Source organism: Drosophila subpulchrella, chromosome 2R, assembly GCF_014743375.2.
Source record: "Drosophila subpulchrella strain 33 F10 #4 breed RU33 chromosome 2R, RU_Dsub_v1.1 Primary Assembly, whole genome shotgun sequence".
Taxonomy (NCBI): domain Eukaryota; kingdom Metazoa; phylum Arthropoda; class Insecta; order Diptera; family Drosophilidae; genus Drosophila; species Drosophila subpulchrella.
The window spans coordinates 10,840,685-10,866,577 of record NC_050611.1 but is presented as its reverse complement, the minus strand read 5'-3'; the positions used below and the strand labels follow the sequence as shown (position 1 = coordinate 10,866,577).

Genomic DNA, 25,893 nt, shown 5'->3' with positions numbered 1-25,893 from the left:
TAAGATTAACGATGGCAGCAGCAGTAGCAGCGCAGGATTCTCAGGGGATTCCCCCTGCCTTCTTGCGAATCCTTGGCTCCCTCTTCAGCTACATTTTTGTCTTACATAATTGAGTTCTTGAACTTGGCGCCTGTTGTTGCCTGTTTTGCCGTTGTTTACGGCACTACAAACCCACTTATTATGAAATTGAGTTGCTCAAAATAGCAGCCGCACATGCGACAGCCCATGAATAATGCAATTATTGTTGCAGGTGCGCCACGATGTTGCAGCAACACCAGCAGTTGCCTAATTAACTATTAATGTGGCTGTGTGCACATGTGATGCTGTGTGCCTGGCTTTGACAAATGGTCATGTCACCCTTCCGAGCCTGGAATCTGGGCAACTCCAGGATCAGGATCATGGTCCACCTACTGCTGCCATGAGAAATGGCAAATTCATTTACGCGACGCTGCATTTCCCACGCTGCTAAACGGGAAAATGCTAAATGAAAGAATGGTTGGAGTCTGGGTTTTGGGTTTTTGGGCTCTGGGTTGTGGGCTATGGGCTCCCTGGTCCGGGTATTTTGGGTGGGCAAAATGCGGAAGTGGCTGGCATGTACGTGAGCAACAGCAACAGCAGCTCTAACAAGTGACAACACCCAACTCGTTCCACTAGGACCACCGAAAAGGAGAGGAAATGCCTGGAAAATTGCATTTTGAGTGCAAATATTAATTTCAGCTGCCACCACAGCAACATACAAAGGCTGAAGCAACATCACCAGCAGCAACATCGCCACCAGCAACATCACGCAGAGAAACTGCAATTGCTATATTTGCACCATCGTTTGCAGTTTTTCCCTACAAGTCTTTTCCCAAAATATTTGTTATACTAAAGAAAATGTCAAACGAATTTTAAATGAAAAATGGAAATAAAATCAATTTTTATAGCAATCAGACAACATAATCTTACAAGACGAATAAAATGTTAATTAAGTGGTATTAGAAAACTAACGCCCATATGACTCGCTTTAATTTTGACTAACTGACTGCTTGTATTTTAAGAACTTATGTCAATCTAAGCATATGTGTTTTTATGTAGTACATAAATTTATAAAATTTTTTTGAGCTGTATACCTTTTTTACTTATGGAAGTCATTATCTTTTAAAGTAAATACAGTAAATAAGTTGAATTTTAAAAAAGTGTCATATGGCCAAAAGAGACCACTTTTAATGACATTAAAAAAAATACAACTATATTTTGGTAAATAAAAATAAATTAAAATTATTGTGGTAATTTCTTTAAGTGCAGCTGGAAAAAACTGTAGGACCATCAGCAGCATTGGGAAGAGTCGGTACTTCGTTCAAAGCAAGGTCCGGGCTGCAGCTCCATCTCCGTCTCCTGGTATTTGTGTTATGTAATTTTGAAAGCGTGGCCAACATTTGCTAAAACGCATTCCGCAATGACAAATGCATTGCATATCCTGCAGCGAGCACAGGATCCTTCTTCTTCGCACGGCACTTAGCTTAATGGAGCAGGGCTGCTCGGACATGTGGCACTATGAGGCAAGTACCCTGGTACTGCAACCCTTTTCCACATTTCCTCCGGGTGCGGCACGCATCTCCAGCTTAACCGAATTAAAATGAAAGGCGTAAAAAGCATAAGTCACATGCAAAGCTTGACCAAATGTGCCGGCATCTGGTTGAGAATGAGGAGCATTGAAGTGGAGACCGGAAGAAGTGAATATAGCGCGGCAAATGGCTCAAGGACAGCTGGTTCAGCTGACGAGAAATACGACCTTCTTGAAGGCACACTCTTATATAAAAAACTACATACATTTTCCGCCAGATTTTTTATTTGGGTGCTAAGAAGGGACTCTTAACTCCAAGTGATGTTTACTTTGTCCTCAGAAGTTGGGGAAAGTCAAAATCGACGTTGGATTTATTTTACATAATGTTAAAAATGTTTAAAATAATTCATACAACTTCGAATCAAAGATAAATAAGTACTATCTTGGCAAAGAACCCAATTAAAATTGAAGTTAAGTACACATTTATTTTTATAAAAAAATATAGAACAAACTAACTTTATAATCTAAAAAATTATATATTTCTTTAGGTAATAACTAAACTTTTTCATGAGCAATATTTTTTTTTATGGTAAAGTTTACAGGGTGGATGCAATAACGCCCTGTGGAACAACACACATGGGAGTTCCAGTGGGCGTTATTGCAAGCCACCAAGTTTTCAAGTGATTAAAATCTTATTGGATATTTGATTTGCGAATGCTTTAAAACACACTCGGTTTCCCTTGATCGGGAAGTATGCAATTCCCCCGACTTCCCCCGACTATTATCCAGATTTCATTAGTTGAACTGTTCCGTTGGGGTTCCGTTTCATTTGTTGTCGCGACCTGGTCGCATTTGGTCCATCTGGCGTCATCCTGGCTGGGATTCAATTAAAGTTGACTTAGACCACACGCACTTGCACTTGCACTCGCAGCCACTTGGAGTCCCTTTTTGGAGGACATGGAGTGTTGCCGGGCATGTTGCAAATTGCATGTTGGTCGCCTTGCAACAGATTTGCGCGGCACAAAACATTCTCGCCTTGCAGCGAGCTCAATGTTGCGCATACGCAATGTATGCCAGATGCTGCTGGAAAAGTTTAGGGTTTCCCCGGGTGGAAATGGTGGGGGAGGGAAACTCTCGTTAGACGCTGACACAAAATGTTATTTCACTTCAATTAAATGGATGCGAGGGTCTGAAAGGATGGCGCCTAGGCCATTATGCGAACTTTGCGTCGGCGAATACGGTCGTATATGCGCTTGTGCATTGTCAGTCAATTTGGCAAGTGCCGGAACCGCGAAACTTTCTTAACGCGTTTGCAGCTTGTTGCTGCAAGCTGCTAAATATATACAAGTATATATATTCTCAAGTCTGCCGTAGGAGAAGCCATCTCTCATTGTTGTTATTCTATCTTATAAAACCACCCGCTTGTAATTACGTAAGCTGGGAAGTTGCCGCGCAGCATGCGCTTTCAATTTCCGCATTCCGAAATTGTTTGCCAAAATCAAATTCAAATTACAAAACGATTTTCGCTTCTGCTGCTGGCATTTCACTCTGTTTCCTTGTTGGTGAGCCGATTTCTACACCTGACTTCTTCATTGATTTCGGCTTAGACATCCGGCGGATGTGTTTGTCTCCGATTTCCTATTGGAAAAGTGACTGCGTATTTGGCGCTTTAAACTGTTGCCAAAGCCTGTGTTTTACGCTAGTTTAAAGCTGCGCCTGCAGGGCGGCCAAATGCGGTCTCGACTTTGGATTGCAATCGAATTAGCGTCGCTGACTTGTCGCTTTGTCGACTCTGATCGCATTTTGTGCGAAACACGCATGACAAACTGCAATGCCAATCGGCGGCCATTGGAAATATACACCAAGGGAAATTAAGTTTAAGGTACCAATTTTGAAAAAAAATAGAAAATTACAAAAAAATGAACAATGAATTTTACACCAACTTCTCCGTTAAATAAATGGAAATTTTCGAAGAGTAATACTGAAGGTCTAAACTATTGCATTTTTATTTACATCTTAAGTTTCTACTCAATCATCATTTGATGTATTTTTTGTATATTATTTGCTTCATTTTCCATTAGATTTAAAAGTTTACATTTACATTTTGCAACAACTAATAAATTAAATTTAGGAAAGATGTTGGGTAAAATCATGCATAAGTTAGTTATCAAGAACAAATATTGCTTAATATTTAAGAACAGTTTCTTAAAAATGAGAAAAAACTGTTCTTGAATTTTATTTTCAGGGACATTGAATATTATATTAATATTAAGTGTATCAATCAATAAAACCTTACTGAAGAGAAGATCATCTTTTTTACGAAGGATTTCAACTAACAAAAGTTTGATTCTAAATGTTTTTCTTTATGTGCATAAAAGGGGCTAATGCCAGGATTTGCGAGCCAATATGCGATGGAGATAGGCTGCAGCTGGACGCGTATTCCGCCGGGTGTAAATAGTATATGGTAGTATGCATTCTGATTTCTGGCCATTTACACTGAATTTTTGGCCGAGAGCTTTTGTTGGGTTCATGGGCTGGGTTAAGCGGGTTTGATTCGGTTTGGCCGCCACTAAGCCAACTGATTTCTATGGTCCGTGTGTATGGATTTGGCTTGCAAGGAAACCAATTGGCAAATCAAAATATTGGTATTTGAATTAATGCGAAGCTTTTGACTCTGCCGGCGATCAAACGCATTAAATCAATGCCTAATTGATTGCTGATTGGGTTTGTCGTTTTTCACACTCACTTTTTCACAGAATATACAAAATGCAAACGAATGGCAGATAATCTTTAAAAACACGAGAAAATATCGACTGTTTTTTTTTGCCTTGTTTTTTCTTTCAACAAATAAATTAAAAGTTTTTTTAATTGGAAATAATGAAATTTATTTTAGATTTCCCAATGACAGATCTTAACAGTGGAACTATAAAACAAAATAGACTTATTCAATTCGTGTGAAAATAAAACAGATTTATTTTGTCAATGACTATAAAATAATATCATCGAGTCAAACCAACATTAAAGAAAGAATTTGTACGAAATTTAAGCCATGCCTAACCGAACGGCTGGCCAAAAGTGGCCTTAACCCTTAACCTTTCTTACCATTTTCACTAAGCAGCCAGCACAAAATGCTCATAATTTGCCTGTTTCTTTGCACTTGAATTAGACGTGCATGTGTGTTTATTTTTTGAGCCATGTCCTTGCAGCTGCGACACTCGAAAAGTCGTTTGCTTGGACTGTGCAAACAAAATGAGCGAGCAGCGGAGACTAGTAAATGCATTAATGGATGGATGCCAGCCAAAAAGGACCTGCTGGTGCAGGACCACCTGAACCCGAACCACCTGCTCCTCCCCAGCTCTATCTCCTCAGCACGTGTGAGTGGGCCAGGTGCTCTTGACATTGCCCCGAGTGAAAGGAGAAAGGAGGCTTCAGTGTTTACGCTGCGACATGGCGAATGCTTCAGCCTGGAGAGTTCTCGTCCTCGTGCTCGCCGTCTTTGATTGCGTGCTCGTCTCGCTGGGATCATATATATATATATATATATATATATCATATATATAGCATATAGAGTAGGACTCGTCTTGGGCTCGTTAAGTGTCGCCTCCTTATGGCATTTCATGCTATTTTAAATGCATTTGAATAAATAAACACTCGCACACGGTCGTAAAATGTTTATTACGTGGGCAAATGTTTGTGTCTGGCCTCATTAGGAATGGAAGCCCACAATGCGAATGCAGCAACTACATTTCGCACTTAATGCATTTTTAATTTAAAGCCCCGACACCCAGAGACCTTAAAATTGCATCGAAATTGCTTTAATTGAGTGGATTTGCATGCGAGATTCGAGACGCAAACACACAAACCGAATCAAAGTGTCCCCGAAGGCAATTCCAATTCAGTGGCTCTGAAGTGATTTCACCTCCAGGAGTGGCACTATTCCCTAGTTTTTTTTTGTGGGCCCAGGATGAGAAAGTTGGTTTTAATTGATTGCCCATCAATTATGCAAAATGCGCGGCGCACGTGTCGTATGCGTGATATTTTGATTAACTCACTGCTGCAAATATTTGCCGGGAAATCTGTTTAAATGCTCGCCATCCCCCCAAAGAGCAAGGAAACTATTATATTTGCATACGAATTGGTCTGTATTCTGAATTCTCCTTCCACTCGATTCGACTGTCAAATGCTGAGCAAACAACATTGCCAAGATTCATGTATCTCAACTTTGGCTTGACACTTTAAGTGGAAGTTATGCAAATAAATAAATGTGGATTGACTTGACACAGACAGTGAGATAAATATATGTGTGTACTCTTTATAGATATGTGGAAAATAGGATGACAGTTAAGAATGGAGTGAGGGCAAACATACAAAGCTAATTAAAGGATATGTGTGCAAAGTAAGTTATTGACAATTGCCACAGAGATACTCGATTCTCTTTATAAAGTCAGCCAGTGCCAACCCACTGGCTCGCATAATTATAATGAATGCTTTTTGTCAGCCAACTTAACCCTAATTTGTGCCAGCTCGCATTATCCATTATCCCTGGGTGTAAACACATTGCGTTTGCCATTTAAGCCATTGTGTTCGCATTTCTCATGCAGGTGCGAAAACGGTCTACGTCTGCTAATTAAGCTACCAAATGCAAAATGCCAAGGAGCCGGAGTGAAAAACTCAGCCATTTCTGCATTGTTGCAGCGACTTTTGTGCATAAAACCGAAGCAGATGCTGCCTGAGCCTCAGATTCATCCTCATTTTCAGCACCATCCTCCGAACCCATTCTTCTTACTTTTTTTTTTATCCTCAGCTGATGCGGGCACCTCGCGAGTTGTGAAAGCTTCAGCCCTGACCACATTTTAATTGGGCTAAGCACACGCCATGTGCTGCCTGTGTGCATGTGTGACGTGCTATTAGTGAAACTTTTAAATGAGTTAGTTAAGTAAAGCGGGTTACGTTATTATGAGTTTTTGGCTTGGACATTACAAAAGCTTGTCAGCTCTGTCGAGCCGGGGCTTCTGCACTCTTTCATTCTTCGCCCCTAACAATGGGCTGGGGGAAGGCTCCTCGCCAGGTGAAAAGGGAAGTTTTGGAAGGGTTGGGGGATTACACACACCTTGCAGTTTTATGGGTTCTAGTAAAACACACGGATGTTACTTTGCTTTACTTCCTTAAATCCTTTTATTTTGGTAATTGGGGAGTAAAATGATATATGGTACCAGAAATATATTAATTGTAATGTTAGGGACAGCAACAAAAAGAAGAGTTGGTTTCTTAACTAATAAAAATAAAAAACAAGGTGAGCCATATATTTATTCCGGTGCTTTGAATTAACATATAATGTTTTAAAATCTAAGCTCTAACACTACACAACTTGAAACCAATTATTTTGCATTAGCTTGTAAGCGACTAAATTTAAAAAAAAATGTTTCCATAAACCAAACTTTTAAAATACATTTATTTTAAAATTGTTTATTTACAAGACCACCGAAACCAAACAGAGCTTTACTGATATTCATTTAATTTATACTATATATTTTTAGACTTGCATTTTCCACTTCTATAACCACTAAAGTCAAACAAAGTTATTGAACTGGTATCGGGCAAAATTCCACTAAAATGTTTGTGTTTTATAGATTCATGATTTTAATTAAACTATCCGAACTAAAATAACCCAAGGCACCTCAATAATGTTGAAACTAAAGCAAGCCCCTTAAAAGCATTTGACCCCGACATATTATATTATTTTTACCCTGACATTTCACGCCAAAAATAGTTTGCTAATTTTGTAGAAATCAAAAACCTTTTTCAAGCCTAGTTGCCATGTAAATGGTTTTACCCCCACTGGCAGGCTAAATTAATGCAACATTTTCTATGGTTTTGCCATTCGATATTTTATTGGCGCAAATATTATTCTGGTAATTATGCGTCCAAAGTGGGCGCAATCAATTTTCAATTAGTCGTATGCAATAATTTCGCACACATTTCTTAAAAGGCAAAAACGGAGCGGATTGCCGTTGGTAATTATTGCAAATGATATGGCACTGCGAACATTTGTGTACAAATGTGTATATACGTATATGCGAGGATTGCAGTCATGCCAATCGAAAATACTTGAATACGGCAAAGGAATGCGGCGAAAAGAGCCCACCGAGTTGAAGGGAGAAGGAGCGAAAAAATATTATTCAATTACGCGTCATATCCAGGACAATGGTTACGACCAGCATAAAAGCCGCCTTCCCATAAATACACAAAGTCTCCCTTTTCAGTCAGCTTCCAATGGGCTGGCCATAAATTAAGGTGATAACATTCGCGAATACTCATAATAGTTTCCCCCCTCATGCGAATGTTTCAACTACGACTTTCGAAATTAAATCCATGTACAAATGGTTGGCAATGTACGGAAATTGGTTGGCATTCCCTACGAAAATAAGCAAAATGCCACGACATTTCCGAAAACTCCTTGATTTATTTCCGACTTGGAAGGGCCATGATTGACTTGAGAAATCGATAGAAACCGTATGCCTCTACACAATTAGTCGGAGGACCTTCAACTTCCCTCCCCCGGAGACTTTCACCTGGGGTTGGACTGCATTGATAAAACAGCCACCGCCTACCCAGGTCATCCCCTGAAGGAAATTTACATAAAACTCAAATAAAATAAAACGACAAACGTAATAATCATTAGTCGGCTCTCCTGGGTGCAGTCGACACAGGACATTGGGCCGTTGTGAGTGGACACTGGACACAAGATGCCTGCAACTGGGAGTTCGGAGGAGGAAGCTGACTTATTTATGGGGTTTTCATGTTAACGAGCCACTCGCAGTAAATTAATTTAGTCCCTGATAAAAATTACCCATGTGTCGCCCATAAATTCGAGACACTTTAAGATATCTAAAGGTCACCACAGTTCTTTAAGGGCATTGTAACACTAACACTTCCTAATTGTAGGTTTACAAACAACGGAAATCTCTTTAAAAAAGATAATATATAGTGAGGATTAACCAAGAGGTTCGAGTAATGACTTAAGCAACTTAAAGTTTATTATAAACTGAAAATGACCATCGAAACCTTTATGAGATTGGGGTCAAAATTAGTTCAGGGACACCGAAATTGCTTTTACATGGCTTTAAGTTAAGTTAATGTAATATCTTTTTTGCGACCTATTTATTCTACATTTCTTAGTATCCAATCCACTCCTGTAGAGCAACCTTCTGCTCTTCAATTTGCTCACCCATCTTCTGGGTCATGGCGAACTGGATGAGGATGAGCAGATAGTTGACCAGAACCGATGTGAACTGTTAATGAATGAAAGAGTTAATTCAATAGTTAGATTTTTCACACATTACCCACCATAGCGATAACCTTGCGGTTGAGAAGGACATCAAGGCCACTGGTGAACTCAATCCTGGCCTGCATTCGCCAAGACATTAAGGACTCGACTAGAGGCCTCATTGAGGATTTTTCAGGAAACCAGTTGTCCAGCTGCTCGACGAGGCAAAGACATTTTCTGGCCTCTCGAATGGTGCGATCGCAGTAGAAGGGGGCAATGAGGAGCTTGTAGAGTGGTGGCAACATGCAGAGGGTCACATAGCCTAGCAATAGGTATCTATTGCCCTGCTTCGCCTCATCATCATCCTGCTGGCCACCTCCGCCGATTCCCACCGACTGCCCGAACAGGAGATACAAATCACTGGTGCTCAGGGCCAGGTCGTGGGCCATTGCTGTCCACAGACTAAAAGCGTAGACCACGTTGATCTCCTGGACGAGGTAGTGCAGCTCCTGGACCATAGACACTAACTGGCGTATACGCAACTCCCGCATTTGCATCTGCGGAAATCGCCATTTCAGGAACTCCGGGCAAAGTAGTTTCTGCAACAACCGGAAACGGATGCCCAGCATTTCGGCCAGGTTCATGTGCACATATCCTGAGAAATGGGGTCCTCCGGTGACAATCGTATAGCACAAGGCGAATAGCAGAAAAAGGGGTCTGTTGCCAACGGTCACTTGGAAGGCGGCACAATTGATAGCCACCGTATAGATAAGGGTGACCAGTCCCAGCACCACTATGTTCTTTCTCAGAATTTTCCTATAATTGAGATTGGCGCCAAAGTCGCTTATCAGTCGGTAGTCCAAGGCAGCCAATCTCATATAGATTCCCAAATGACGACGGGCACATATCTGCAAGGATATCACTGTGGCCACAAAGACCAAGGTGGACATGACCAACTCCAGAACGGAAATACTCAACACCAGACCATCCGCCTTTCCAAGCCTTTCTTTTACATCCTCGGCGGCTAAAAGTACGCTTAGGGATCCAAAAAGACCGAGTAAGGCCAAAAAGGCCACCGACAGCGAGTAAATCCTTCTCCAGCGACTGATCTTAAAGTGAGATCCATAAATGCCGAATCCATTGCAGCCCAATAAAAACTGCAAGCTGCAAATGAATCCAGCACAATCGAAAACCGTTTTTGGTTCGCAGAAGAAAAACAACACGGCCATCGCGTCTGGTTTCTGGAGACCAACTAATGGGATTTTTTATTGGGAAGGTACAACTTACATATTAGAAATATTATTATTAACTAAAATCCGTGCACTCAAAATAATGCCTGCCAATTCGAGCCATAATAAATAAAAAATGGTTGCAGATCAAGGTATACTATATAAAATATTTTATCTCAACCAGCTATCAATACATTTATTTGATTAATTGCATTTAATATCGAGTTTTTTATCAACTTTCCTGATCTTTTTATATCTACAAAGTGTTTAGGCTTACATACAAAGGGAAAATTCTGAATGTGTATTTTTTGTTACCTTTACAAATGGGTTATGACCATTAAAGCAATATAGTAATTAACTTGATTACTTTTGTGATAACTTTTGACAAGTGTTTTTCCCAATTTATGAACAATTTCTTTTTCTAATTGCCTGTGGTGCGGAATCTCGGTAAACGCGGTGAACACAATAGACATGCTTTGAACATAAACAAGAAAAAAGGATATAATCAAATGTATCGACCAAAAAATACTCACTAACTTGATTTCGATGTGCTAAGAAAAAAAACCCAGAAATTTGGTTTACATATTTCTAAATCATGTTCTTTAGAATCTTTAATGTTAAACGGTGAGATAGAAGGACAAGAAAAATTAATTTATTATTCGGACATATCGTCTACGATTACAATATACCCACAATTTACGTCGCTCTAAAAACTTTAGGTATATCACATTTTGCAGAAAAACCAGCAAGTAGCAAAAACTGTCTAACAATTTAATCGAAAAGTTGCATTTCAATTAAATTGGTTTTGTGGCTTATAAAGAGTTTTATAAATTTGGAAAAATTATACAAGCTGGTGGAAATACTAGTAATTTTATTTCTGCATCCCGGGAAAAATGGAGTGGAAAAGCTGTCAGATTAAATACCATAATCCATGGGATTATGGCCAAGCTGGGAAAAGTTGTTAATGCCCGGTGACAGAGCTCAACCCTTCGAACTGGGCCAGTTCAGTGATGTATACGTATATGTGGAATGATTTACAGCTTTCCAAGGAAGGTGAAATTAACAGAGATGTGGGCCGCAAGATGGAGGGGGTAACATTTTGTTGCCTTTAATTAATAAAACTTGATTAACGGAAATTTTATGATTGTCCAAACGGTAGCAGGTGGTAATCAATCATCGCCTTCGCACAGCCACTCTCACTTCTGTTAATTATTTTGCATTATATATTTATGAAATTCCCGAAAGAAAGTCGCGCCAAGGGACAATTCAGCTGGGCAGAAGAAGTGTAAAATTAATTAGGCTGTGTCCGGATGGAAAAACGTCAAATGGTCGCAAATGACAACCAAACGGAGTGGAATGGCGTCAGTTAATAAATTGTTTGCTGCACATTTGTGGTTCAGTGCACATGGACACAGAGGCATAAATAAATTCGAACACGGAATTATTTATGCGCAACTGTTGATTTTCTGGCTGATTAACCTCTGGGAGCTTAACTAGGAAATAAATGTTATAAATGAAATGCATAAACAAATGATGCTCGAATACTGTGCATGAATTGCGTTCGAAATCAGTTAATGGTTAGTTATACTATTTACAGCAGTCAGGGAGTCCTTTTTTCCCCAGGAGTATACTTCTGTAATTACTTTTTTTTGTTAATTTGTATTTAATATTTATCTCCTTTCGCTACAGCGCACAGCCAGTAACATATGCAGCCAAATTTGCATTAACAATGGCAATTAACTAATCCAATCGGATCCTATTGATTTAAATTGAATCCCTAGTACATTTTAGTGTTTCCCCTCCCAGTTTTCCGGCCATTTGTCCTTGTCACTCGCACTCCCTTTCCCTTCAATCCCACACACTTCCTGACATCCTGACTGACTGATGGACCGCCTGATTGACTCACTGAAATGTCCAAAAGTAAAACAACACCGAATCACATAAAAAGGAAATCAAATCTCCGTCCATATGGATTCAATTAACGCTAATTTCAAATGCCAACACATATCTGAAAAGGCCTGTCGAAAATGGGAAAAATGGAAAATTCACAGTCAGTTTTCCACATGACCCCCATCAAAATTTCGTTGTCAGCGGTTCGGCTCTGACACTCCAAAGGGCCGAATCGGCCAAAACATAGAGGACAACACTCCCTTGTCAGCCAAACATGCTTTGATTGAGGGCAATAAGTGAGCCAAATCAAATTAGGACTTCTAATGTGTTAAAAATGACAGTGAAACGGTAAGATTGAAGCTGTTTTGATACTATAGCTGTGAAATATTTTTGTTTCTAGCGTTACTTGGGAAAAATATAATTAAATTAGAAAAAACTTTATGTAGGTATGTAAGTTTTAAATATTTTCTAAAAATAACGCTTCCTTTGAGGCAAAAGAAATTATCAGTTAGTGATTTCCTATAGGAAATATTTTTGTGAATACCATTTATATTATATGTTGTCCTATGATAACAATGGATGCTTCTTATACAATCATTACAATATATTAATGTGTGTCTCAAGATATGATATCAGAAATGATTAATGTTGAAGAAGTGATCATTATAAAACATTTAAAATATATCGTGGTTTTCTTTTGCCTATTTTATTTAGTATTTTATTATTATAATATTTATTTGTTTTTAAAATATTATTAAAATGCTAAAGGTATTCATAAACATTTTTTTCTCAAACGGATATTGCTTTTGCCGACAATTTAAAAGATGGCAGTTAAGTGGGCATGGCGAGCAGCCCATTTGTAGGCACTTGCTCGACTGAGTGCGTCTTAATGCCGCTCACAATTAAATTAAATAACACCATAATTAATTACTGCCCACGCACCCACTCACACTCACTCACTCGGGCCTTGATTTGCTGGCCAAGAAGGTGCTAATGTCCTGGCCCATTCATTGTTGATGGTGTGCGTGAGTGAAATAAAGAATGATTTATGGCAGTAAGCTAACTAACGTTCTGTTCGAGTCCTGAGCGTACCACGCATGTTCTTGTTCTCACAATTAGACGGTGACCCCCAGTTGGGTCAAAATTGTCGTGGGTAAGTGGGATTCCCCCCTTTCGAGGCCCTATAAATCGCATCGTCGTAAATAAAGAAGAAAGCAGCAGCAACAGCGGCAACAGCACAATGGAGCCATCAACTTTTGATGCAACTTATAACCGTATTTGGCCATAACGGCGCCAATGGGCCTGCATTGATTGGATATATCGACGAGCATCCTTAAGCGGCGGCCCATTAACCGCTCGAATGTCCGCCCATCAAGGAGCAGTGATAAGGGCAAGTCCTTGGTCCTCCTGCACAAAGGCGTTTAATGTTAACGAGCAAATGGCCCTGGAGTAAGTGCACTCCTTTCCGGACGCTTTTATAAATTGTGTTATGCATAAAGTTTATGCGAACATAATACGTCTAGATACGTATATATTTATAGTCAAGGGTTATCATCGCGGCTGCTTTATCTCCGCGCAGCTGTTGAAATATGCGCCTTGACTCATTTTTTCCGTGCTGCATGTTCATTTGAGGCGAAACCCCTTCTCCGCCGGCCAGCATAAAATCCACTCAGCCGTGCCACATAAAACCAGCAAAAAAAAAAGATGAAATTATGGTGCCTGCTCATTGTGTTGCAACTTCTCACCTCTCGCAGTCAATTCGCAAGGCCTCGAAGTTGCACAGATGCCCTGCATTCCATTCCAGGGGGACAGATCTCACTGGGGTGTATTAGTTCGCGCTATCCGGGTTATTCCCACCAGGCCTTCGAGATGGCCTCTATACTTGAATGAAGAAAGAGTACATAAGTACACACAGAAAAAAATGTTTAGCTTCCATCAAACTCTTGAGGAAACTACTACTAATTGCACTGAAGGAATCATCATTTTAAAAGAAAAAAATCAATGACTAATAAGACGATTGTTAACTTTAGGTATAAAATTTTAGTTGTAATTTGAAAAAGTTTGCTTTAATAAACGTGATAATACCATAAACGATTTATTAAATATTTTGTAAGGCAGTATATTAATTTACAAAGTTGTATTGAGTTTTGGTATAGTTTATAGCGTAAATAATGGGTTATTGGGCATTTGTAGAGTTGGTTCTTAAAAATATTGAAAATATTTTAAAAAGTTTTTTTAATAGATCTGAATATTTTTAATATTAACAAGAGATAGAGTATTTATAAAATTGGAATAGTTATTAGTTCTGTTATCTCTGATATTGCTCTTGAACTAAAAAACCAGTATTTGCTTGGTTGGGCTATCATTGTAAGTCAATCCTTAAAAAAAAAAAACCAAACCTAAATAAGTAAAAAAGTCTTAATCAAACGAAATTAGATACGCGGCACATGCAAAGGCGGTGTGGAAAGATTGGAGTTTTGCCCACCGATGGCGCACCGTTCTCGAAGAGTTGCCTTCAGGGCCGGCAATCCGATTATGTTGCACGTTCCCAGGGAAACGGCAACTTTCCTTGCCACATGAAGACTTGTCGGTTTGGCTGCTGGTTTCGGAGCTGCAGCCCGACGTGCGTCAGAACTGATTAATGAGCTGCAAATGATGTTAAGCGCAACGCCCGCTGCCACCGCGTAAATCAGAAATAATCGGGCGTACCCAAGGAGTGGATTCTGTGGGTAGGTACTGTATATATGTATAGCATATAAGATTCTCTGGCTGGCCCTTCAAAATGATGCTAATGATGGCGTTGATGTGGCATTGTTCGCGTGCGCAGACAGCTCGGCATTCTTTCGGTTGCATTTCACTTGTTGCCCGGCAGCTGTTACACCATGACATTTTTAGTGTCCGCCAAAAAAAAGAGCTGAGGGAGCAGCAGTTCCATTATATATCTTCGATACCTAAACTCCACCCCCGGGTGTCCAGGGGACAGAGAGAAAGCCAGAAACTTACCCGACAATTGGCAGATGTCAGCTTTAAGCCATTTTCAAAAGCAAATGTCTGACAAAGCTGCAACTAAAACTTTTTATGCCCCACTTTGCCCGGCCATTCACAACTTGTACGTGGCAAATAAAAGTGCACCCAGGGACCGGCTGCGTATCGCTTGCCAAATGGGATAGACAACACTCCCCGGCAGAATCTGAATCTCAGTCTGGGTTGGCCTGGAAGCACATTTAAGTATGCAGTTGTAAGCCATAAAATCAGCTTAATACTTCCGTCGAGCCACGAAATCTGAATTTATAGTCAACACAAGGAGAGCACGCAAAAAGGGAGGTTCAGTTAAAGTATCGAATTATGAAATACCTTAATCTATAAGGATTATATTAATATTATTTACATATATTAATAAATATATATTTCCATATCAATAAATGTTTACCAAATTGCATAAAAAAATATCAGATTTGATGAATTTAATTTTAATTTATTTAATTTCTTGATGATTTCTTAGAAGTACGTTTGAATTGAACTTGTTCCTTATAATAAAATATTCAATATTTTATATATATTTATAATAATGATGTATTTTTTTCTGATATATCGTTTTATCTTAACTAAAACCCCGATATACTTATATGTTTTTCCTATATCTGTCTTAAAATACAATATACCCACATATGGGTATGTACTGTATAAAAAACATTTTAAATAAAAAGTCAGATCCTAACGAGGAATAATGTCGTCGACTGGGTGACATAAACCCGTTTGTGGGTTCTTTTGGTGGAGAGCACCATGTGACACGGTTCGATTAGCAGGTCAGCTGGTCTCAAGAATATCTGTTGTTGTCCCTGTATCCACCTTTGAAATATGCAAATCCCGGCGACCTCACATCAAGTTTGCTTTCGCCTTCATTGCTGCTCATTTGCCAAGTTTTCATATTCATATCAACCAAAGTGAAAGTGCTTGATTAGCAAAAAAAATAAAGAAATCTGCCTGATGGGAGTATCGAGGCATAAACGTATGCATGTGGAATGAGTGATTGCCTCTCCATCTTGTCAGTGATTAGTGCTTATGCAAATCAGTTCTAAAGACTTGGCCCAGGCATAAATATAAATCAATGCTGAGGTCGGGCCAAGTCAAGTTCCCTGGAGCAAGATGAACAACAGCCACAAGTGGACGAGGCGGCTCTTGATAGGCCTGATTGTTCTTTCGAATTACTCGTATAGTGGAAGTCCCTTGGGTGGATATGATGATCTATGAAAGTGGAGACCATCAACTAATGAATTTCCCCTTTTCATTTAGCAAGACATCTGAGATTGCGCCCCTTGAGACCCGCTGAGATTCGGGAACTGGAGAGCTCTCTGCTCAAGGGTCGATCCGTTTCCAGTGGTTTTGCTGCCCTCACTGGATTTGCCCTGGGTTTGGGAAAGGCCCTGACTGGGGTCTTCATCTACGACGTCATTACTGCGAATATAACCGAATCCGAGGAAACCAATGTTTCAGCCAATTGCAATTCGGTTAGGGAGATCTGTTTTGATAATGGAAATTCTAATTCAGATGTAACTTGCCTTGTTTACTATACTAATAATTGAAAACACAAAAAGAAATGTGTTCTTATTTGTATTTATATTTAAGCATTAACAAAATAATTATAATTAATTATTTAAAAATAATTATAATGTTTGAAGTAGGCGGATAAATAGTTGTAGCAATTTAATGGGGATGATTTGCGAATTGAAATGGTTTTACCCTGCGGATTATATCAAAGGATAAATACAAATTTCTGATAATATTTCTATAAAATGTGTCTATCATTCATATCATTTTAGGGTTGAGTCACAATATAATCTGACTGGCTGATATATTTACGAGAAGTAGACACGGGCACTATTAAAAATGATTCTTATTAACGTATCTAATAAAACCAGTTTGGGGTCGTATCTTTTTCAGGGGTCAAAATGTCTTTTATTGTCTGCGGAATTCATGGATTTGCATATGCAAAACTTGTAACTTTCTTTGGCTTCTCGTCACAGATAAAAGTGAAGCTGAACCCATCGGCTGTTTCAGTTGGATTTCTACGCGATTACGCGAAAGATCGTCGAGAAGATGAAGTCGTTCGGCAATTTGACCTTTGGCCTACTTGTTTTCCTAATTGTGTGTATCAATGCAGGTGCAGAAGGTGAGTTTTGACAATGGAAGTATTAAGCTGAATATGGCTTGGATAATAATATACTCCGCTGGATCCTATAGGAATACTATGGGAAAATACGGTTCTATGTGAAAATGTTTGTCTTAAGTCTTATTGTATTAACTTAATTTTTAAAAATGATTTTATCTTAGAGATTTTAATCCTTACCCTTTTTTAATTTGCAGCTCGTCGCCTGGCCCTTCGCCCATTGACGGGAAGAGAACTGCGAAAGGCTCTGAGGGAGTCCGGAATAGGTGTGGATTCTGAGGCTGGAAGATCGGTGGCTTCGGCTTTGTCCGGGCTTAGTGGATTTGCCCTTGGCATTACAAAAGGAATTGGTGGCTCCATTCTGTTCGACGTGGTCACATCGAATGTGACCATCGATTACATCACCAGTCTGCTGAACTCCACTGCATCCTCGACGACTTCGGGCAGCAGTGGATCCGCCCAGGAGGTCTGCTTCAACAGTCGCAGTGCCGACGGTGAGATCATTAACGGCAGGAGCAATCACAATGATGACTTTGTGGATGATGTAGAACCATCCGGCGAGTGGAGACAGACTTCCACAGACCTTGGTACTCTCTACTCCCCCTCAGTTACTTCTACGGATTCGGGTTCTGGCGGTAATGGAGTAACCTGCATTGTCCTGAGCTCAAAGGGTCGCCGAAGGCGTCAGCTAGAAATTCGAGCAGGAACCTTAAGATCTGCGTATTCAAAACGTGGTCGATCCCATCGCCAGTCACTGAGAAAATTACGCAGGCATAGGCTTTAAAGCTAAAAAGTATCCTCTACTTTAAGTAAACGTATTTATTGACTTCGATTAGTTTATTAAATTTTAATTGTTCCATATTGCGTGAGTTTGGGGTGGGCTGTCTTTATTAATGGTCGGATGACTTGGGAAAATCTTGGATTGACACATTTTATGATTTGCTGACATGCACTCTGGGCTTCGCCCGAAAACATTTAACAAGGGAAGTGGACTTGCCCACAAGAAACAGACATTCATATGTGACACACGAGCAGGCACTGAAAGAAAAGGGGGTTATTTGGCAGGTCTAAAAAATCTGTGCAAGTTTTCTAAGAAGTATACTGTGAGAGAAAGTTATGACTGTGTCATTTCTCATTAGAAAGATATGTTGTAATCATATTATTAAATCTTTGTTTATTGACTTAAAGATTCTATCACAAAACGAACCATATTAAATAGTTTTAACAGATTATGTACTTTAGGTTGTCTCTAATAATGAAAGATATTTTTGTAAGCTGCATTTTATATTTAATTAATTAAGCTTAATAGATTTTTTCCTGGTGCACCCATTTGCAACGTCACGCATATGCGGTGGCAGAATGGTTATTAATACAAAGAGAAAGGCACGCAGCCTGCCACTCCCACTCCCCATCCCACTTCGAATCCGCCTCGTCCTTTTACCCCCTTCACGTCGCCTTCACCTTGATCCTTATGTAAACATTGAAATGTCATTGCCGTCGAGGGCAGCGGCCCGACCACATAAATCCTCCTTGGCCACAATTTATTAACTTTAACACTAGCCAATGTCAGCGGCATCCCCTTGCCAGCATTTTCCTCGGCTTCAGTTATTGATTCGGATGCGAAATTTATGTGGTCGAAGGACCTCAACCCTGGACTTTGTGTCCAGCGAACTATTAACTTTGAATCTCCTTTCACGTGAGAGTAAATTGCAGTGTTTATGTTATTGTCTGATCCCTGAATCGGAATCCGTGTCTGTCAATGCTCAGCCAGGAATTGCATTAGGGAACATTTATTATTTATGCTAATGTCTGGGAAGTTCTGTCATGGTCTAAAAAGTGGACGGTGATTAAAGTGCGGCAAATAGAACAGGCAAACTATTCCTTGCAGAAAATCAAAATCAAATTACCATATCTCTGCCCTTTTCAAACAGCCATTGAGACTTTCTCTGTAGTGTACGTTTGGTATGGACAGTTAAACATATATAAAGGGAACTAAAGTCTAATGAACTAACTAATACTATACCTTTTTTTTTTCCTTAATTTTACTGAAATGTATAAGAAAACTATTTTCTAATCTGTGAATTGAATAAGGTTATTTTTTATCATGATCAAAAATTATGACCTTTAGCTAATATATGTGGTTAATAAATTAAATATTAGTTGTAATTTTTCAGGTACTTTATAACTTCATATGATATTAAGATTTTAACAATATTAAAAACAGATTTGTTGTCCTCAACTATACAAATTTTACTGAATAGTTTTTAAGTTTTTTCCAGTAATCCCAAGGGTTCCAAAAAAATTCGTCTTAAGGAAGCCTGACTGTGTGTTTGTATATTCATGAGCGAATCAGCAGCAAAACTACAATTATTGTGCACTTTGGGAAGGCAGAGAAAGCCGGCTTAATGACCGGGGCCTTGACCCCAGAACAGCAGTTGTTTCCTCCGCAGGCCTTCGGCAGGAATTGCGTACTAAATGCGCTAAATTACTAACTAAATGCCGCAAGTGCCGCCCCTGGGCATGGCTAGAATTTCACAAATGAACGCCCTTTTCAGAGGAGGTGGTTTAGGGGGGTGGAAAATGTCCAGAGGGGTGCTTTTTTTTTTGGGGAGGGGTTGGTAATACCAAAGCCGAAAAACTGAAGTCAAAGCGAAAGCGAAAGCCAAAAACTGCCGACAGTCGATGACATTTGGGCGATAAGAGAAACTGTTGTGTGGCTTACTTGGTAGCTCCCCCAGCGATTTTCTATATGGGAATGGGATAGAAGTGGACGGGGGGTCAGAGGTCGAGGGCAAATGTGCTGCTCCTTGTGGTTGTTGCTGGCATTAAGTATGCAGGCGTGTGAATTGTGAAGAAGGAAATACAAATAGTAAACGCTCCCCGTCTTTTGCAGGCATTTTTACAGTTGCTTTTTACAACACTGAAAATTGTTTTAAATGTTAATGTTGATGCTGTGAGGCTGATAATAAAATCGGTAAGGTCGGGGAAAGTCGAGAAAGTGTGGGAGTGGGGTGCCAAAGTCAACAAATAATTGAGATGTTTGGCACCAACGGGGGGGGATGAGTGTTCTGAGTGTCGTCACACACGCTTCTACTCAGCACCACCGCCCCCCATTTTCCACACATTTTCCACCCACTTTTTGCTGCTCCCCGGTGGTTGACAGTCAGCTGTGAAGAGTGAGAGTCGCGCACTTGTGTTAAATTATGCGGGTTTGATTTTTATTGCACTGCCGCTCATTTCTTTTTTCCCTTTGCCGTTTGTTTTCCTTGCCTTGGTTTCCTTTGTTTTATAGGTTTTCCCCGAAGTGGGCTGGCTCATCCCCAGACCAAAAATCAAAATCATCTCGAAAGTATAAACAAGTTGGAGGACCGAAGTGAAGTGGCGAGCACGCGTGTGTGTGCGGCTGTAATTTGGTCATGCCTCGTTGCCCCAACGAGCTGTTGCTTGGCATTTCAATTAATGGCACTTGCCACCCTCGTTGTATCTCCCACCCCATCGCAACCCAACCCACCCCGCCACTGCCCTCCAAGGGGTCATCTCTTCCGCCGCTGCACTCCTAATGAAGCCATCGCCAGCTCCAGTTTCAGCTGAGATCCACAACCCAAACCACCCAGCAAAAATGAAGGTCTTCCCACTTTTGGGCTGCTGTTAACAGGAGACGAGATATATCACTACACTAAAAGAAGTACTATATAAATTTATGTAGTATTAATAAGATCTCTTAAAATTGTTTTTAATGGCAAAAAAGTAAAAAGGAAGGTCTTCCCACTTTTGGCTTGCTGTTAACAGGAGACGACATATATCACTCATGTAATGTTAGAAAGATATTTTAAAATTGTTTTTTATTGTTTTTTTCTTTTAATTTAAAATAAAATACCAAACACTACTATACGCATTGTATAAACATTAAAATACCAAACACTACTAATCGCATTGTATTAACATTTTGTATCTTTAAAATTGATATTAAACCACGTTTAAAAGTTAATACTTTTTCAAAAATGGGACTTGCAAACTAAATCATTAAATTTAATAACGTACAAAAAATAAGATGTATCTAAGTTGAAGTTTTTATCAAAAGAAATTGCTTAACAATTTTAAATTAAGAGCCAGCTAAATTTATAAAGAAAATTCATGAACGTTTACTTTAAGATCAATGCTCACATACGTAATTGACAAATTAAATTGATATAGCCCCAACCCGTAGCTTAAAAAAAAACTTGATATTTCAGTATTTTAGTAAACAAACGACGATCCCTTCCGTTTTTCCGAGTGCACCATTGCAACTCCGCGGCGACACGTGACCACAGGGACATTTGTTGAGCCTGAATATGCCGCATAGCACGTCTTAATAGATTTTTGATTTGTTTGCTCACCCTCAACCTCCGACCCAACCTCCCCTATTCGTTCCCATATCCATAACCGAATCCAAATCCATTTGCGAGCCGCGCGTGCGTCTCTGATTGGAATAATGATTTCGCAAACGAAGCTAGAACATAAACCGAGCCAGATTTTTGGAATTTTTGGGGAGTATCGTGTTTGTCTATATGGAAAATCAATAAGGAGTATTTACCCATTGTCTTGATACTATCCCTCGGTTAAAAAAGCCGGGTAACTGGCAACTCAATAAAGAAATCACGCAAAAAAAAGGGAGCAACTAGGTGAATTTGTACGCTCAAGGCCCCGAAAACGAAGATTAAAAGCGAGACCTGAAAGTTTGTCTGTTCTTCATTTCCGGCGATGAAAATGTAAAACTGGAATGGGAATTTTGGGACGGTATTGGGCAACATTTTACAAATTGTTTCAATTAAAAAGTTTACTGATTTTGCTTTTTCGCCTTTTACTTTATCTATAATCGGCTTGCGATTGACACGTGCCCTCCACCGCCGCCACGCCCCCTCCTCGCCCAGATCTATCGGCTATCGAATGGAAGTAATCGCTTTTTGGGGCGCTAATTGCGGAGACCTTGGTTTTTGGGGTATTTATAAGTCCGCAAGTTGATTGCATAATACTTTGGGCAGTGGGCCAGTCGTAAGCTGGGAAAACCAAAAGCTGGGCCAATTAATTAAATATAATCAGCTGGAAAAAGTTGGGGTCAGTCTGCACAAATATATTTCACAGTCGCTAATTAATTTAATTGATTTAAATGCTTTGGCTTGACCAAACGTGGGGGAGGGGGTGAGGGATTCAGTGGGGACTATCGAGTGCATTTGATCTGTTTGTTTGTTCAAAATTAAATTGACTTGTAATTAAAAGTTTCGCAATTGATTGAAATTCTCGTGTGTGCTTTTCCTTTGTTCGAGGGGGGTGTGACGAGTCCCGGCACAAAAAAGCGCCGACTGGAAAAAACGGCTAATTACGAGCATTAATTAAAAATGCATTTTTTTGTTGGTCAATTGAACTTTAGGGAACTAAGGACGGAAGCAATTTTTAGGAAGGACATTTTCTCTTTATCCTTAGTTCGTATAAGAGAGGCAGGAACTCTTATACGGCTTCTGTACTGACCTACGCCAGGGTAAATTTCCTTGCTTTTTCTCATTGTAAGATTGTTTAAGATGTTCCTTGAGATCTAGTTTGATTTAGCATTTGTTGATAGATTAAATACAATTTTTAATGCATTTTCTTTTTTTATTGGGTATAGGTCGAGTACTTGCCTTTAAATGTATGTACCTCTAGGACGAGTAACTCTTTACTACAAATTAAAACTAGTGTTAAAAATATTATATCATGGTAAAATTTAAATATTTTTAGGCATAGCCTTACTATACCATACTATATATTTCGTTATAGGTTATATAAATATAAATACGTTAGGTAGGTAGTGTTTCCCTGAACCAAATATTTAATAAAATGTTATGGATTAAAAAGTAATGATTTACATATTACCTGGTGGGCAATACATGACATCTACATACTTTATTAAATGAAACCCCTTTAGAGCTACATACACATATCGTAGATATTGATAAATATCTATTGCCAAAAAAAAATCCTTTAAAATCCTTTATGGGATAAATCAAATAATTTAAATCGATGTCAACTTTCGAAATGTAATGTAATTGCTGGGGGGGTAAATCAAATATAATAAAATCCATATTATACAATTTGTGAAAATTGATGAAAGGGGCACGGCACATGTGAAAATTAGCAAACAAAAATAAAGAATTACTTACAAATATTTCAATGCAGATGCAATAACGAGTGACTGGCTGGCAATGCACTTGCAATAAACAAACAAAGAGTCTTAATAGCTCCACTCCAAAGTTGCCTGGCAATTTCGTGCTCCAATAACCCGGCCGAAGAGAGGCCCTTCGATGCGAAGCTCTCTTCTCTTAGCCCTAAAAGCCGAACCGGGCCGAATATGCCGAAGTTAGCCGATGGCAAAGCATTCGTCATATGGCACTGGCATCACGACCTCCGATTACCAGTCAGTTCCATCCTGCGACTCGAAAGCGAAGCACGCGTTTCTTGATTTATGTGCGCGAGTTCTAGATAGTCCAGTATTCTCAGATATATTTTGGTGAGGAGGGTTCTGTGGAACCGGGCCTAATGAGTCCACAGGCCTGCGTGTTAATGGCGAATTAATGACGGGCGATTAAAATGCAATAGCCACATGTACAGGCGCCATAATGAGCTGAACCAACCGACATAGTACAGTGAACCAGTGCCATAAATTAGAGTGCCCTGTGTAAGTGTTGCCTACTTAGCGGCTTTTGGGCTTACGATCTGTTTCAAGTGTTCGGGGTCCGAGACCGTTAAAACCTTTTTACCCGCCCTGCCCCGATGTAAAGTTCTTGTGTAAAACTCAATACGAAGGAGATTAAAAACCAAAAAAAGGGCCATCTGCAACGAAAAGGGAAACTCTCAGTGAAAATGAACCAAATATAGGGCCAAGCGGAGAAAACACTTTCATTGCTCCCCAGGCAGAGCTTAGCCGAGAGTTTTGCCCGGCTCTAATTTGACGGAATCGTTAGTTGACCAGTGAGCAGGAGTCCTCATCCTGGTCCAACCCCCCGGATTCCCAATCCGAATCCGGATCGCGTGCCGACTACAAGCGTAATAACAATAAACTTGCGGATAACAACCACAGATACAGCAGCAAAATGTCCCTGCCATCCAGAGCCAATTTCGGATTACTCAACTGGCTCATCGGCTGGCTGCTGCTGCTGTCGATGGTCCTGCTCAGAGGTGAGTCGACTCGACGGGCTTTTTAATTAAATAATCCAATTTATTTTCATTTAATTTCTAATTAAATTTAATTTGTTTGCGCCAAACGCTGGCTGGCTCCACTAATTGCCCCGACCCAATGAATCCCTTCCTCCTTCTTTCAAAGGCTTTCCTTTGTCGCCTAGGATTTCCCGTCTAATTTCCGGGAAACACGAAGAAAGGGGTCGCGGAATGCGAATTGAAATTCTTTAATTTTTGTGCTAAGAATTTTAATTCCGCTACAGAGTCGGAAAAGTTTCCCCTTTTGTCTGTGTTTGCCTTGGCTCAAGTTAAAAGGTGAAAGCATTTAATGTCCATCTGTGTGTGACCCCCAAAATGTGTGGAACCCACAAGCGTTCTAGCTATATGAAAGCTTATACAGAGCAAGAAAAATAATTGCTCTCAGTTTGTTTTTGGAATGTTTAGCAAAAATGTGGGGACACATATGACATTTATTTGGACTTGCCTTTCACACGATTAAGTATTCTATACTGGATTTGTTTATATAACTATTAACAAAGTCATGCAAATATATGCAGATATATTTTATTATGTCAAAAACTATGCTTGTATTGCATTCAATTTTCACAACCATTTAGACATAAAGAAATATATCTTAATTTTATTTAATACGATTTTATCTTTTTGATTTATTTATATTTTTTAATATATTTTAATAGTATTTAGATACGTAGGTAAATTTTTAAAGTAAGTTCGACTTATATTTTTACTAACTTCCATGTTCAATATTAATTTAATATCAGATCCCATGGTAATTTTTAAAGATTTCTTAAATACAAATAAAGGCCAGATGTAAAGATGTATAATTTAGGTTTAATGCTTATATTGCGTTTTATTTTCACAACCATATAGATATTTAGGTATACTTTCAAAGTAAGTTAAACTTACATTTTTAGGCAGTTATATTTTTTAATTCTATTTTATAACAGAAAAGATCAGAATATTATTTTTTAAGATTTTTTTATTTTATAGATATACATATTTACGAACTTAAAAGCCAATTTCAACTTTATGAAATTTAAAAAATAGTGTGAGAATAGCTCTGTACTTACCTCTTCTAATGCCTAAAAGCATCTCTTTTAAATCAAACACTTAAATGACCAAGAGTTCTTCAATCAAGGGCTATTAAGTTAAATACAGATAGGGTTTTATTTTCCGTGCAGCATGACCCAGTCCAGTCCAGAGTCCCAGTGTTTGGTCCTAGTCCTAGTTTCGCAGCCATCAAGGTTGGTCCGGAGACCATTTGAAGGGCCGGAGGATGAATGGCGAACCGCAGAGTGCGGCTGCCACATGCAACGCGTGAGCCAGCGAGTGTGGGCTGGGCAAACAGTTTTATATAATAGTTTGCAACACTGGGGCAGAAGTCTCACTTTCAATGCATCAAATGAGAAGCACGCACATGGGAAGCCGCCGCCGCGCTGCAGAGATAGAAATGTGGCGGAATAAAAAGTAAATCTAAAAAAATAACAAATACTAACGAGCGTCAGACACTTGGCAAATGCTGTTGAAGCTTGGTCAGGGCCAAAACGCTGCTGGCTGCAGTTGCTGTTGATGTTGCAGCTGCTGC

At 39.5% G+C, this 25,893-nt stretch overlaps 4 protein-coding genes across 4 annotated transcripts in view; 3 read left to right on the top strand and 1 right to left on the bottom strand.

Annotated features, from left to right (window-relative positions):
* Window positions 1-8,721: 8,721 nt before the first annotated feature.
* On the bottom strand, window positions 8,722-10,042 carry LOC119551951 (putative gustatory receptor 57a). Its single transcript, XM_037861641.1, has 2 exons — window positions 8,894-10,042; window positions 8,722-8,838 (listed from the first exon to the last, which is right to left on the bottom strand). Exons 1-2 carry the CDS (start codon window positions 10,040-10,042, stop codon window positions 8,722-8,724), a joined length of 1,266 nt encoding a protein of 421 aa, XP_037717569.1.
* Window positions 10,043-16,078: 6,036 nt separating this feature from the next.
* LOC119549730 lies at window positions 16,079-16,515 on the top strand. The gene is made up of 2 exons (XM_037857971.1): window positions 16,079-16,163; window positions 16,226-16,515. The coding sequence occupies exons 1-2, from the start codon at window positions 16,079-16,081 to the stop codon at window positions 16,513-16,515; spliced, it is 375 nt and encodes a 124-aa protein (XP_037713899.1).
* Window positions 16,516-17,020: 505 nt separating this feature from the next.
* On the top strand, window positions 17,021-17,883 carry LOC119551947. Its single transcript, XM_037861637.1, has 2 exons — window positions 17,021-17,102; window positions 17,297-17,883. Exons 1-2 carry the CDS (start codon window positions 17,030-17,032, stop codon window positions 17,881-17,883), a joined length of 660 nt encoding a protein of 219 aa, XP_037717565.1. The 5' UTR covers window positions 17,021-17,029.
* Window positions 17,884-23,545: 5,662 nt separating this feature from the next.
* LOC119550914 (zwei Ig domain protein zig-8) overlaps window positions 23,546-25,893 on the top strand; it is a 54,816-nt gene continuing 52,468 nt past the window's right edge. The window contains exon 1 of the mRNA XM_037859906.1: window positions 23,546-24,287. Within this exon, the coding sequence (XP_037715834.1) occupies window positions 24,203-24,287 (85 nt within the window). The 5' untranslated portion in view covers window positions 23,546-24,202. The remainder of the gene's footprint in view (window positions 24,288-25,893) is intronic.